We start from the raw sequence: 12,002 nt of genomic DNA, 5'->3' as shown, positions 1-12,002 counted from the left end.
TGGTAGGAGGACTGCATTTAGGAATTGTAAGGGCAAGATAAGCTTGAGAGCCATAATCACTCCAGAAAAGGACTGACTAATACAATTTGAGAAAACGCACAAACACAATGAACATCTGATTCACACTCTGTATTTAATGTACATCTTCACACATACGTAAACAACTCCGGGTTCCTCTAATTGCAGGTTAAAGCCAACAGCAGATAAGAGAGGCAACATTAACCCTCCGCGGGATTTGCATGATTACTGTCTCCATTTCAATCATTCCGGCGTTTACAGGTTTTACACGTACAAGTGCATGAATGCACGTCTGCGCGGCCTCGCCGTCCCTGGGAACGTGCCCTGATTAGTAAGCCACAGCCGTGTGCTTCACACATGTCAAGTGTTGCAAAGAAAGTGATTTGTGGTTTGGCATATATTATTTATGGAAAGATAAAGAGATGAATAGAGATGAAGTGAGAGAGAGCGATAGCGTTATCCACAGGAGATAGGTTTGTCCTGTGTGCAAAATGTATGGCCTTATGCATATTTTACCAAAGAGAATACTAACATTAATACTCTTGAAGACTCCATATTCCATATCGGCGCAGCTAACAGCCCTTAAACGCCAGATGAGATGGTGGATCAAAGAAATCCACCTGCAGAGCATTAACCGACGCTGGGATTAGGTAATGCACCTCCAATTTACCCCCGTCGCAGCTTAGAGTCACTGCTAAGACACCCTCACAAACATGTCACAGGGATTTTGGTATGCCTACCAACACTTTTGACAACCAGGGCCCATTCATATAGTTGTCTATTCTTCCTTCCTTTCCTTTCCTCACTCTGCTGGGTTTAAAGTCACAGTCTGTGACACTGCAAAGGTGTTTCGTACTCAGTGATTAGTGCTACAGCCAGCTAAAGCTTCTACATTTGCAGTTATAGACGCCCATTACCAAGCTGATCTCTCCCTAAAATATTTTCAGACGCAAAGGAAACTTTTCTGGTTTGTTAGAATAAAAAGGGTCCTCATTACAGGAATACATCCTAACTGCTTGTCCTCTCTTAACTTACCTTTTAAAGATAGAAAAAGTAGTAGGAGCAGGAAACTCTCCTATTACAGAAACAATTCCTAAACTCATGGTGTGTCTTATCCTCTCTCAGACCTCCCTCCTTAACTGATTCCTGTCATGCCTGTATCTATGTTTAGAATAGGGATTTCAGTTTTGGTTAATTTTGCTTTCAATACTCCGACTCCAGTGACTCAGTAAGCATTAGCACCACATTTCAAAGCACTATCCATTTAGCTTCGCCTTTTATTTTATTTTCTGTTGCCTTAGCTGACAGTCGGCTAGCTGCGCTAACATTTGGCAACACGGTGCCCACTGCCCACTCTCCTATCTCAACTGGTTGGCCGCTCTGCACTGCACCAGGGTGCGTGGCAGTTAGCTAGCAGCACTACTAATTCACCAATTACTGCGTGTAACGCCGTCTCAGTGACGGTGAGGTGTTGCTACGGTGCATAATGGCCACCGTCCAATCTCCCCCCAGGTAGCCACGTTGAGTCAGTCGAACTGCTTCAGCGCCACTAGCCATGCTGATGCTGCTAAACAAGCTAACAGTAGTTATTAATGCTGAAGGGGGTTTTTGAAGCTCAAAACTGAGTCACTTAGGTCGCATTTACACTGGCGCTATTTGGTCCGCTTTAGACGAACCCTGGTCGGCTTCCGAGGATAGTTCGGTTCATTTGGAGTGGTGTGAACGCTCATTCGAACTCTGGTGCGGACCAAACGAGCGAACCCTTGTCCACTTGAAAACTGGGGGTCTTGGTTTACTTGCAAGTGAACCGTGATGGGGTTTGCTTACAGTGGGAAATGCAAATGGACTATCCAGCAAACCAAAGAGAGGAAGTGACGTGCGAACTGAGAGAAGCAGTGATCCAGCAAACCAAAGAGAGGAAGTGACGTGCGAACTGAGAGAAGCAGTGGTAAAAAAAAAAAAAAGAAGAAGTAGTACGGAGGTGCAGGCGCTTATTGATATATGGGCTCCATTGTTTCTGTGGTGACCAAGCCGGCTGAAGGGGATGGATTTCATGGATGTCATCCTAAACTTAGACACGATAGGATATCAAGCGTAGGAAGTTTCTGTTGTGAGACCTCAAAACAAAAACTGGATGATTAACGTCTGCCAAGCAGTGACAGCCATTAAGGCTGAGCATTTACAGGAAAGAGAACAGACAACAGACTCTTCACAAAGACAAGAATTCAAGGAACAACACGCCTTGTGCTTGATTAATTGGCAGGAGGTCTCTGGGACCTCACAGAGCTCATATTAGCACACTTAATCATAGATAATCACAAACTTGTGTGAGTTGAAGCGGGACTGGAGAGCTCGTTTTTTCTAATGTAGCCCGTTTAAATCAATACTTCATTCAAGGAAATGGAGAGATGAGATGGGGGAAGAGGGAAATTACGAAGGACGTGATGTCGGAAAGAGGGGAAGTAAAGAAAAAAAGGGGCCTCATCATGACATTAAAAGAGGAAGGGTGCAAGGGTTCAAGGAAAGGGAGCAGTAATCCATCAGAAATCAACATGCAGTTTGACAACAAGGCTTTGGCTCTGTGGCGTACAGCCCACCAGTGACTACCTTTCAACCCTGCACATCCTGCTGCTCTGCGATAGGATAAAAGCGGAACGGACGGCGCTAATTGGCTTGCTTCCCTGTCGGATTTCTCCAGCACTGCAAACAGAGGAGTGTGGGGGGGAGAGGATATATCATGTTGTATGTGGATTTGTAAACAGCGGCTCAAAACGCCAGCTTTCATGTCCCTTAAATTGGCGGAGGGGTGTTGGTGTGCTGTCACAGTGGGACGTGTGCTGATAGCGACAGCTCAACATTGATCCTGACTGACTGAGTGAGTGATGGGACGCGGGGACAGACGGGATGCGTCAGTGCCCAGTGGGGCTGGTAGGGGCAGTTGAGCGATGACACACCCGATGATTGGTTACACGCTCTCAAGATGCAGATGGAGTCACATGAGGGATAAACATCGTAAAAATACACACAGCTCCACCATTTAGCTGAGTGTCACTTGGGAGCGACACCCGCTTGATGATTCAAGAGGATGTTAGTCACAAGCTATATCCTTCAAACCCTGACCTCCTGATTAAGTCATGTTGGATCAAACCATAATATGTCTAATCCGCACAAAAACAAGACCAAGTGTGAGCTCAAGCATAAGCTGCACACACTGGAATTAACGCCACCATCAACTTCCCAGGGAAGAGAAACTTGTGAAAATATGTGGTGCAGAGCACAGGGAATCCTATCCTGTACTTTTTTGAGAAAATAATATTGCTGGCGAAAGTTTTATTAAAATGAGAAAGCGTAATGTAAACCTGCTCTTTGATAAAGACATCAGAAACCCCTGACCAGACTGTCCTCTTTGTTCTACAGGAGCATGCGGATGTGGCAGCGGTGTTGAGAGAAAACAGCAGAGCAGCCCCGAGTTCCAGTGTTAGTCTTTCTGCGGTCTGTCAGTGGCGCAGCCCCTGAGGCTATGTTACAGGGAAAGACTTCACTGCTGTCTGCTGAATACAGACAAGACAAGCAGTCAACCTCTACTGAGGAAGGTCTGAAGGGCACTGCCATTTGTCTGGGGTTATTTAGCAATCAGGGAGACAGGATACGGACGGGGCTTTGAGAGCCTGGTGATGAAAAAGAGGAGAGAACAGGATGGTTAAACTTAAAAAATCAGAGGGTTTCAATCATATAACATGATCAGCATCAGCAGATAGAGTTTGTCGAATTGTCAAGGAACTCCAAATGTTAACTTTTATTTTCTTCTAAGCCCTGTAAGCCCGTTCTCACTCCCAGGTCATCATGTGCCGATGCTTTGTCAAAGGCAACCTGTTGACCAAAGGCTGATTTATAGTTGTGTGTAGGCTTTTATGCAGAGCACACACTAGCCTAGCTTCGTTGTGAGTATTTGTACTTGTGTGCTGGCGTAGTGCTTTGCAATGACACCAATAAAACACTAGTTAGCGGTGGGGTTTTTATGCCACTGTGTTGAGTTGGGAAAGTGCAAGTACGTGTCTACGCAGAGCCTACGTAGCCAGGGCGTCAAAATCTGACCCGGAGAGCAACTGAAGTAGCATAAAGAGCAAGGTATGTGGCATTGGGTGGGCAGGAAGTGAGGTGGATGGGTCACAAAAACACACCGAGGAGACCACTGTTCCAAAACTCAACATAGTTTTAACGTAACCTTACGTAAGTCACATATTTGCTTAAATTACTGAAATCAATGGGCCTATATTAGGGACAGGCCTCTTTATGAGACAGGCCTTTAATTCTGTTTACACAAAACTGTTGCTCAGTAAACACGGGGAAATACAATTAAATAAAGGAATAAAGGAATATGAATAGCTTACAGGGTAACTGAGAAATGGACACATAATGTGAGGTAGCCAACACCCCACTTTTATACATCCGAAGAACCTCTATCCTTGGCAACCAGACCAGGCCTCTAATTGAGACAGGCTTTTATTTGTCAAAATGTGCAGCCAAACCAGGCTTTTAACTGAAGTTTTATGGTAAGTACATTCAATGGGAAACCAAAATTCAATGTCGTTTTAATGTAGCGTCAATGTATCCTTGGCAACCAGACCAGGCCTCTAATTGAGACAGGCTTTTATTTGTCAAAATGTGCAGCCAAACCAGGCTTTTAATTGAAGTTTTATGGTAAGTACATTCAATGGGAAACCAAAATTCAGTGTTGTTTTAATGTAGCGTCAGTGGTGTAGTGGTAGTTAATGAGGTGAGTGCACTACTAGGTAGATTAGTAGGTTACTGAAGAGGAATTGGACATACTGTCCTTTATATTCCAATGGCTTTTTGGCTGATTGATGGGTACACACTAGGGATGTTCCTGGTGACTAATTTCCCTGTCGACTAAATGAAAATTTTAATTAAGACTAGACGACTCGTCTAAAAAAGGAAAACACTCAGAAAACAGTCTGAGTATCTGAAACATTGTCCCAAAAAATATTGCGTGCATTAAGAGCCCTTCGAAGCCTTTAATCACAATCTTCAACAACCATGTCGGATTTTAAATGCCGCTGAAGTACGAGACACTTTCAGGCTCAACACATTCCATTAACTTCCTGAAGCTTTTACCTTCAACAAAGTTAAGTGGAAGCATATCTTGCGAGGTCATTGTCAAGATGAGCTGCGTTATCTCCTCAGACCAGGCGGGATCACAGCATCTCTGGGTGAATGGTGTCAACTTGGTCTGAGTGTGGCTCGCACCGCTAGCAGCAGCAGCTGTCGTTCCGTGCAGGTTAACATCCAAATGCTTGAGTTGAATGTGGTTGCGCATTGCTCCAGTTGACTGATTATATGCCAGTTTTTTCTTACACAGCCTACATGCCAACGTGTTTTAATTTTCTAGATCAAAGTGCTGCCAAACGGTGCTGGTTTTGCGTGAGGACATCTCTCCAATTTCCCACCATTTTGGAGGGGGACTGCTGTCTGACGGCTCTGTAGCACCCACTAGTGGCGGGCGGCTGCATGACAGTTAAGTGGCCTTGTACGTGAATAAAACACTAATTGGTTTAACTAATTTCTGGTGCCGACTAGCGAGGGGGCGGACGTTTAATTACTCAGACTGCTAATTGCAGCCAACTCTAGTGTATGGTAAACTGCCAGATAAAGAGGTGGGTATACCCGCTATACCTGTGCATACCCTCCACTACACCACTGCATAGCGTTACATAACTGACGTAGGTATTTTAGGCACTACTACCAAAAGGTTACGCACTTATTTCAACCAAAAACATGTTTTTCCGAACCTAACCAAGTATATTTGTTGCCTAAACCTAATCAGACCATTTGACTGCGTATTAACTACCTGTTGGAGCGTGTTTCACCCAGGAAACAGCTGTGTGTCATACAAAATAATGCCTTGTGGGTCGGTATGAGACGCTGAAGGGGCGTGACAAAGCATTGGTATTTGACGACCTGGGATCTAGAACGCGTATCAATGGTCGTCCAACATTTATACATGTGGCAAATATAAATAAAATCACATAAAAAAATCCACTTTTTTCCCAATTTCAGCAGCACGAACACAACAAGAACTTTTATTTAGTTAATTCATAACTACAGTTTGCTTTAGATCATTACTACACACACACAATATGATCATATCATCATGATACAATCCAACAAAAGTCAACAGATGATGATATTAAACAATCATCCATCCCTGATTACAGCACCTTGATTAGGCCAATTAGAGTAATTTGAAATGACAGCTGGATATGTGAAGCAAGTCTGATTTCACTTGGACTAAACAGTCTGAGTGTCACGACCTCTGACCTTTAACTGAAGCACTCTCATCGTGCCAGCAGGTGTAATAATGTAGAACAATGAGAGTCACACCAGCTGTGCAGAGACAGGATACACTGTATGTAGAGTTCATCTAAAGAGGATCACATATGGATTGAGCAAAAGAACAAATGTTGCCACAACAAATGGGATCTCCAGAGGTCACCTTACATCCAGCTGTTTGCAATATACCGCCGCCAAAATCAACTCGTTCTTCAAACACTGGTGCAGCTAAACTAAATATTTGTGGCCGCTGAAAGGACAGGGCCGACTTCCAACATTTGTTGTGCTAGCTGCTGTTGCGCACACTTTCACTGCAGAGGTAAACTGAGGTCGTATGTTTATAATTTGCCCTTTTCCTAATGCTGCCATTGGAGTAAAATAACATTTGAGAGCTGCAATTAGATTGAACCGCGCAATACTCCGGCTAATTAAGTCATATTTCAAGTTCAATAACGATCAAGTCGGCCAGATAAAGGCCAGGGAGAGGAAGGCTAGTGTGTGCAGCAACAATCTGGAAGCTTTTTACAAGACTCTGTGCTATTGTTGAGATAGAGATGCACTCAGCCTCTGTGTTTGGATCAACAGTGGGCTGGTTCGCAGTGTTTCTGGCTATTGTTGCCAATTCAAAAGGATGACTTGGCAAACGAGGGAGAGGAGAAGATGTGTCTGTGTGTGACTACATGCATTGTGTGTCAGCATTAACAACTGTGTCATAACGTTAACAGAAATTAGCATGGGATAAAGATTAGGGCTGTTCCTAGTCTACTTTGACTGGAGGGTTCCTTTATTTTATCTGTTCGTTTGGTGATGTATTTGGGTATAAAAGCACGTTTTAAAGGGCGGGTCAAATATTTTTTTTTCTTTTAGGTTTTTATATCATCGTCCTTCCCATGTGACGTGACGTAGGTTTCTGCATGATGATGTTGCTACGTATAAACCCCCTAGCGTGTGTGTTATCAATCTTCCAATTAGCTATATTCCTCTGATCCTCTAACCGTCCCGGAGGCTAAACAACGTTCTGCTATGGACACAACGTCAGTTAAGATCTGAAAGTCAAATACCACAAACAAACTAATTGATTGAGGCAGTGGTGGACCAGCAACTCCCAAAAATCTGTCATAGGGAATTCAGTAATTCCACTGTGCTGCTGCAGTACATATCCTGATATACTTTGTTGTATTGTTTTACAGTTATGTTAATAAAATAACAGAAACCTGCACAAGATTAGTTAAAGTGGGCGTGTCTGCACCCTGAGAGCCCGTTTCATTCACATATGTTGAGGTGAGAATTAAAGTATTAAAACAATTCAAATGAAAAGCAGCAAATCTTCATATTTGGGAAGCTGGAAAAATGAAATGTTTTTGCATTAAAAAAATAATAAATTTTTATTAAAATAGTATTGAAAGTACTTAATGTAGAAAAATGAATTCAAATGTTGTTGTTGGTACAAGTGGAGGTGATTTTTAACTGCTTTGTATTAGACGATTTTTTTATATAGATTAACCTGCAGGTTATTTTTCAATCAACCAGTGGATTAAAAATAGTGAAAAATGTCGTCACAATTACCCAACATCCAAAGTGACACCTTCATGTTGCTTATTTCGTCCAGCCAGTCATACAAATTAAATAAAATTAAAGTTTTAAAATAATTAAAAATGAAAAGCTGGAAACATTAAATGTTTTTGCACCCCTGTGAAAATGGCCATGCTGGCTTCTCCCTCGCCAAAACTTTGCCCAACTTTGAAGCACTACTGAGCCCCCTTCATGACATGGCTGGTACCAGTCTTGCTCAAGTTGTCTAGTTTTATAAGATACCACTATCTTTGCATAAGCTCAAAGGCACGCCACAGCCTCTTTAAGAGAGTATTGTTGGCCATGGACCCTCCTGGTCACCCCTTGCAGCACCACTGGTTCTGTGAGGAAAAATGTTTTCGTTAAAGGAGTCTGGTGGCTTTAAAGAAAGCAATTAACCGCTTCAGGTCCCTGTTGGAAATGGCTCTCTGATGGCAAAGTAGGGTGGTGAAAAAACTACACTTAGTATGGATAAGTACCTCATACAACCCAACTCCAAAAAGTCTGAACTAAGCCTTTGAGTTATTATTATTATTATCAAGCTTGGCGCCATAAACTGCTAGCTGAGCAGGTGTTTACATTTGAAAAAGAAAAAAAAGGAGACGGACACAGATGGAATAATCAACATTATATATAGTGCATTTCCATTAAAACACCGAACCTAGAATTATGACAAATGCTGTAATAGTCATAAACCACACCAGAGCACTTGCAACTTGCAGAGCAGCTGTCACACAATTACTCCTTGTCCACCAAATTAGTTCTGCTTCTTGAGCCGGCTCCGTTCACTCTTCTTGGTACCTTGGTGCTATCTAGCGAACCAGCTGATGTTTCCACCAGTTTTGCATTGACACCATTGAAATCAAGGATGTGTTGTCAATGGAGGGCGTTGCGGAGCACACAACAACTGCAAACCTTTGTTGTGTTGTTACAGATATTTGTTGTTATCCAAAAACTAATGTCTACACACAGTTCGCGTTCGCCCGGCGTGGCCTGTCCCTTTAACTGTATGAGCCCGAGCCCGGTTTAAACCCGACATTTCTTTTAAGGATACAAACGTGGACATTGAAGGCTGACTCTCGTCTCTCTTTCCATGGCAAGTCTTTGTCATGTGCCCCTTAAGTGTCGAGGTCCCCATCTTCTTGCTGTCATGTACCAGCATCGTGCTGCACTTGGTACACTCTACGAAGCCGACACACAGGTTGTCACCGTCGACAACTCACATGTGCGCGGCCAGCGGTGGCGATTAGTTGGTTCCATAGCCTAGGTCTATTGCGAGGAGCCCGACCCGTCCGAGCCCGAGGATAGTGGCGGGAAATTACGGCCCGTCGGGTTCGGGCTGAGAATCTATTCTCAACCAATCTATTTTTGGTCAGAATACTCAGTTTAAAATAGGCTGTGGGAACTGAAATGGTACCGGTTCCATGTTGGTGGAAACGGGGTAAATAAGTTCCTACAATGCCGACATATAAAGCCTCCCATTCTAGCTGTAAGACTCAGACTTTACTGCTTTTACATGACCATCATCTGTTCTGTGAAAACTTCAGGCTCCAGACACAGAGTCAAAGAAATAAAAAAGTGCGCATCCCAGGTAAAAGTTTGGAGCATCCCTCCTATGTGGCCTCCTTCCGTCATTTAGCCCATGTGTAAAATGACCCCACAATAAAAAAGTCTGATCGTCCAACTTGGTGGCTACACCTTTCAAAATAAGAGTAGCCAAAACAGGGACACTCAAAAAGACTGTAGAAAGAATAAAAAACAAAGAGGAGAAACAAAAATCCAGGCACCTACATATAAACAGAGATATGAGGAGAATAACTGGAAAAGGTTCTGCGTGCTTGTGGAGTATAGACGCAGAGATTACCTCCCAAATATATAAACACAATTTGTCACACAGCTAGCAGTGTCAGCTCCTACATATTCTGCTGCAGGGAAACAGCACAAGCTTGATGCGTGTAAGAAATGGAACTATAGGAACATTTATTGGGGGAACGAAGCGCCGGCTGCACTGGATTTTAGGCAGCTTTACACTCAACTACAACCTCTCTGACATGTGTTCCTGTCTGTAGCTCTGGCTCCCTGTGTGTGTCCTTCATCTCGCCCTTCTCTCCCCTGCCCTACTCTCCACTACCAGCCTAACCATGTGAACATCTCTTCCATTACTGCCCTTGACACTGTGGCCGATTGGATTCTTATCTGCCATCTGTAGGCCAACGCTCAGCCTGCGCTATCTCTCGCCACAGCCTAATTGAATCTCAAGTGTTGGAAGTGCAGTGATACACTGACCACACCGTGTCACTGCCAATAGATAAGGATTGGAGGATTGGACCACCACAATCACGATGGGGACAGGTTGATAAAGGGGTGACAAGCGGCTTGCGTTGGTACTGTGTCGGTGGGACTTTGCTTGGATTGAGAGATAATGGATACCCTCCATTACAGCGAAGGTTGTGTTCATATCCAATAATCCAATATCCCATAATCCTGCTGGGCTCAGTGGGTAATTTGTTGAAACTTAACCAAGGGAAAGTAGGGCAGCTGTTTGCCACTGATTTCTACATAAACTCTGCTGTTTACAGGAGGGATGCAAAGGACATTTTGTTTCCTGACCCAACCTCAACCTGAGCAATCTGCGCCACGGCAAGACAGGAAACTAAAATAACCAATCAATTCTCCTCTGAAAATCTGTTCAGGTTGGGCACAAACACAAAAGTAATCAGAGTTTTGTTGATGCTCCAGGAAAACCTTGAGGTTGTGGAGTAGTGATGAAACACAAGCCTCATTACCTGCTCTGTTTTAGCTCACTCATTTCTTGTTAAGCAGGTGACCTTCTAAATTGGGAGACTCAAGGTAGCCTCATGGCCGTCTTTGCTTTGCTTTATTTATCACTGACTAACCAGTCACAATGAGTCATCTTGTTGCTAGGCAGTTTAATATACAGAAAACACACATACCTTAAGAGGCCAAATCCTCTCTTTTTGGTCTTCTTCTCTGGATCATCCACAGATTCGCCAGCTTTCTTCTTCCCCTTAGTCTTCTTCTCTTTCTTCTTCCCTTTGACTTTCTTCTTCTTCTTTCCATCCTCTGCGTCCAGGCCCTGGCGCGAGGAGCTGCTGACGGGTGTTTCATGGCCGGAGCTCTGCTCCGACAGGTCGTCGTCTGAGGAGGAAGCGGGGCAGAGGTTGCAATATATGTGTGGACTCGGCTGGAATACATATTCATAAACGCAGCTGCATGTATTACGTTTATCATTTGATTCAGTGTGCGTGTACGTTTCGCTGTGCTGTTGAGACAGCTGCTCAGTAAGCTAGTTAGTCCTCTATTAGGCAGCCTCTCTCCCAGTGCAGGGGGCTCGCCAGAGGCAAAGCTCCACACCTGGATGGGCTCTACTGGCAGCCATATCACTTACTATGGGAAATTAAACCTCCATGTAAAAGCCAACTCAAGAAAAAATAAAAAGAGTTAAAGGGACAGTTCATCCCAAAATCTAAAAACACATATTGCCCCTCTTACCTGTAGGGCTGTTTATCAGTCTAGATAGTTTTGGTGTGAGTTGCAGAGTGTTGGAGATATCAGCTGTAGAGATGTCTGCCTTCTCTCCAATATAATGGAACTAGATGGCACTCGGCCTGTGGTGCTTAAAGTCCCCAAAAATATATTTGAAAAACTCAACAGCAATGTCTCTTTCCAGAAATCATGACCTGGTTACTCAAAAAAATCCACAGACCTTGTTGTGAGCAGTTTCATGTAGGAACTATTTTTGAGCTCGTCCATGAGACGATGCACACTTCCTTCTGCAATTTGATCAGCTGGTGGCTGTAGTTCCGTAGAAAGAAAACAGTTCCTTATAAGAACTTTTTTCTTTTTTACCATGCTCATGACAGAGTGAATGCAAACATTAATTGCGTTCTTCTCGGCTGAGCTGTAACGTGAGCTAGCTCAGTGATGCTAGGTGAGCTAGCAGTAGATGCACGCTTAGGAACTAGGAACCATGTTACGATTATTAACGATTATTTTCATTACCGATTAATCTGCTGATTATTTTCACAATTAATTGAATA

The 12,002-nt window shown here is 43.6% G+C and overlaps 1 protein-coding gene across 2 annotated transcripts in view; it reads right to left on the bottom strand.

Moving 5' to 3' along the window:
• Positions 1-12,002, bottom strand: part of pard3ba (par-3 family cell polarity regulator beta a) — a 206,772-nt gene that overhangs the window by 71,679 nt on the left and 123,091 nt on the right. For both annotated transcript variants that reach the window (XM_050063013.1, XM_050063014.1), the window contains one exon: positions 10,896-11,100. In XM_050063013.1, the coding sequence (XP_049918970.1) occupies positions 10,896-11,100 (205 nt within the window). The remainder of the gene's footprint in view (positions 1-10,895; positions 11,101-12,002) is intronic.

The sequence above is a fragment of the Epinephelus moara genome, chromosome 15 (assembly GCF_006386435.1).
Source record: "Epinephelus moara isolate mb chromosome 15, YSFRI_EMoa_1.0, whole genome shotgun sequence".
NCBI classification, from domain to species: domain Eukaryota; kingdom Metazoa; phylum Chordata; class Actinopteri; order Perciformes; family Serranidae; genus Epinephelus; species Epinephelus moara.
Note: the sequence above shows the minus strand (reverse complement) of the source record. Positions and strands in the feature narration are given on the sequence as shown.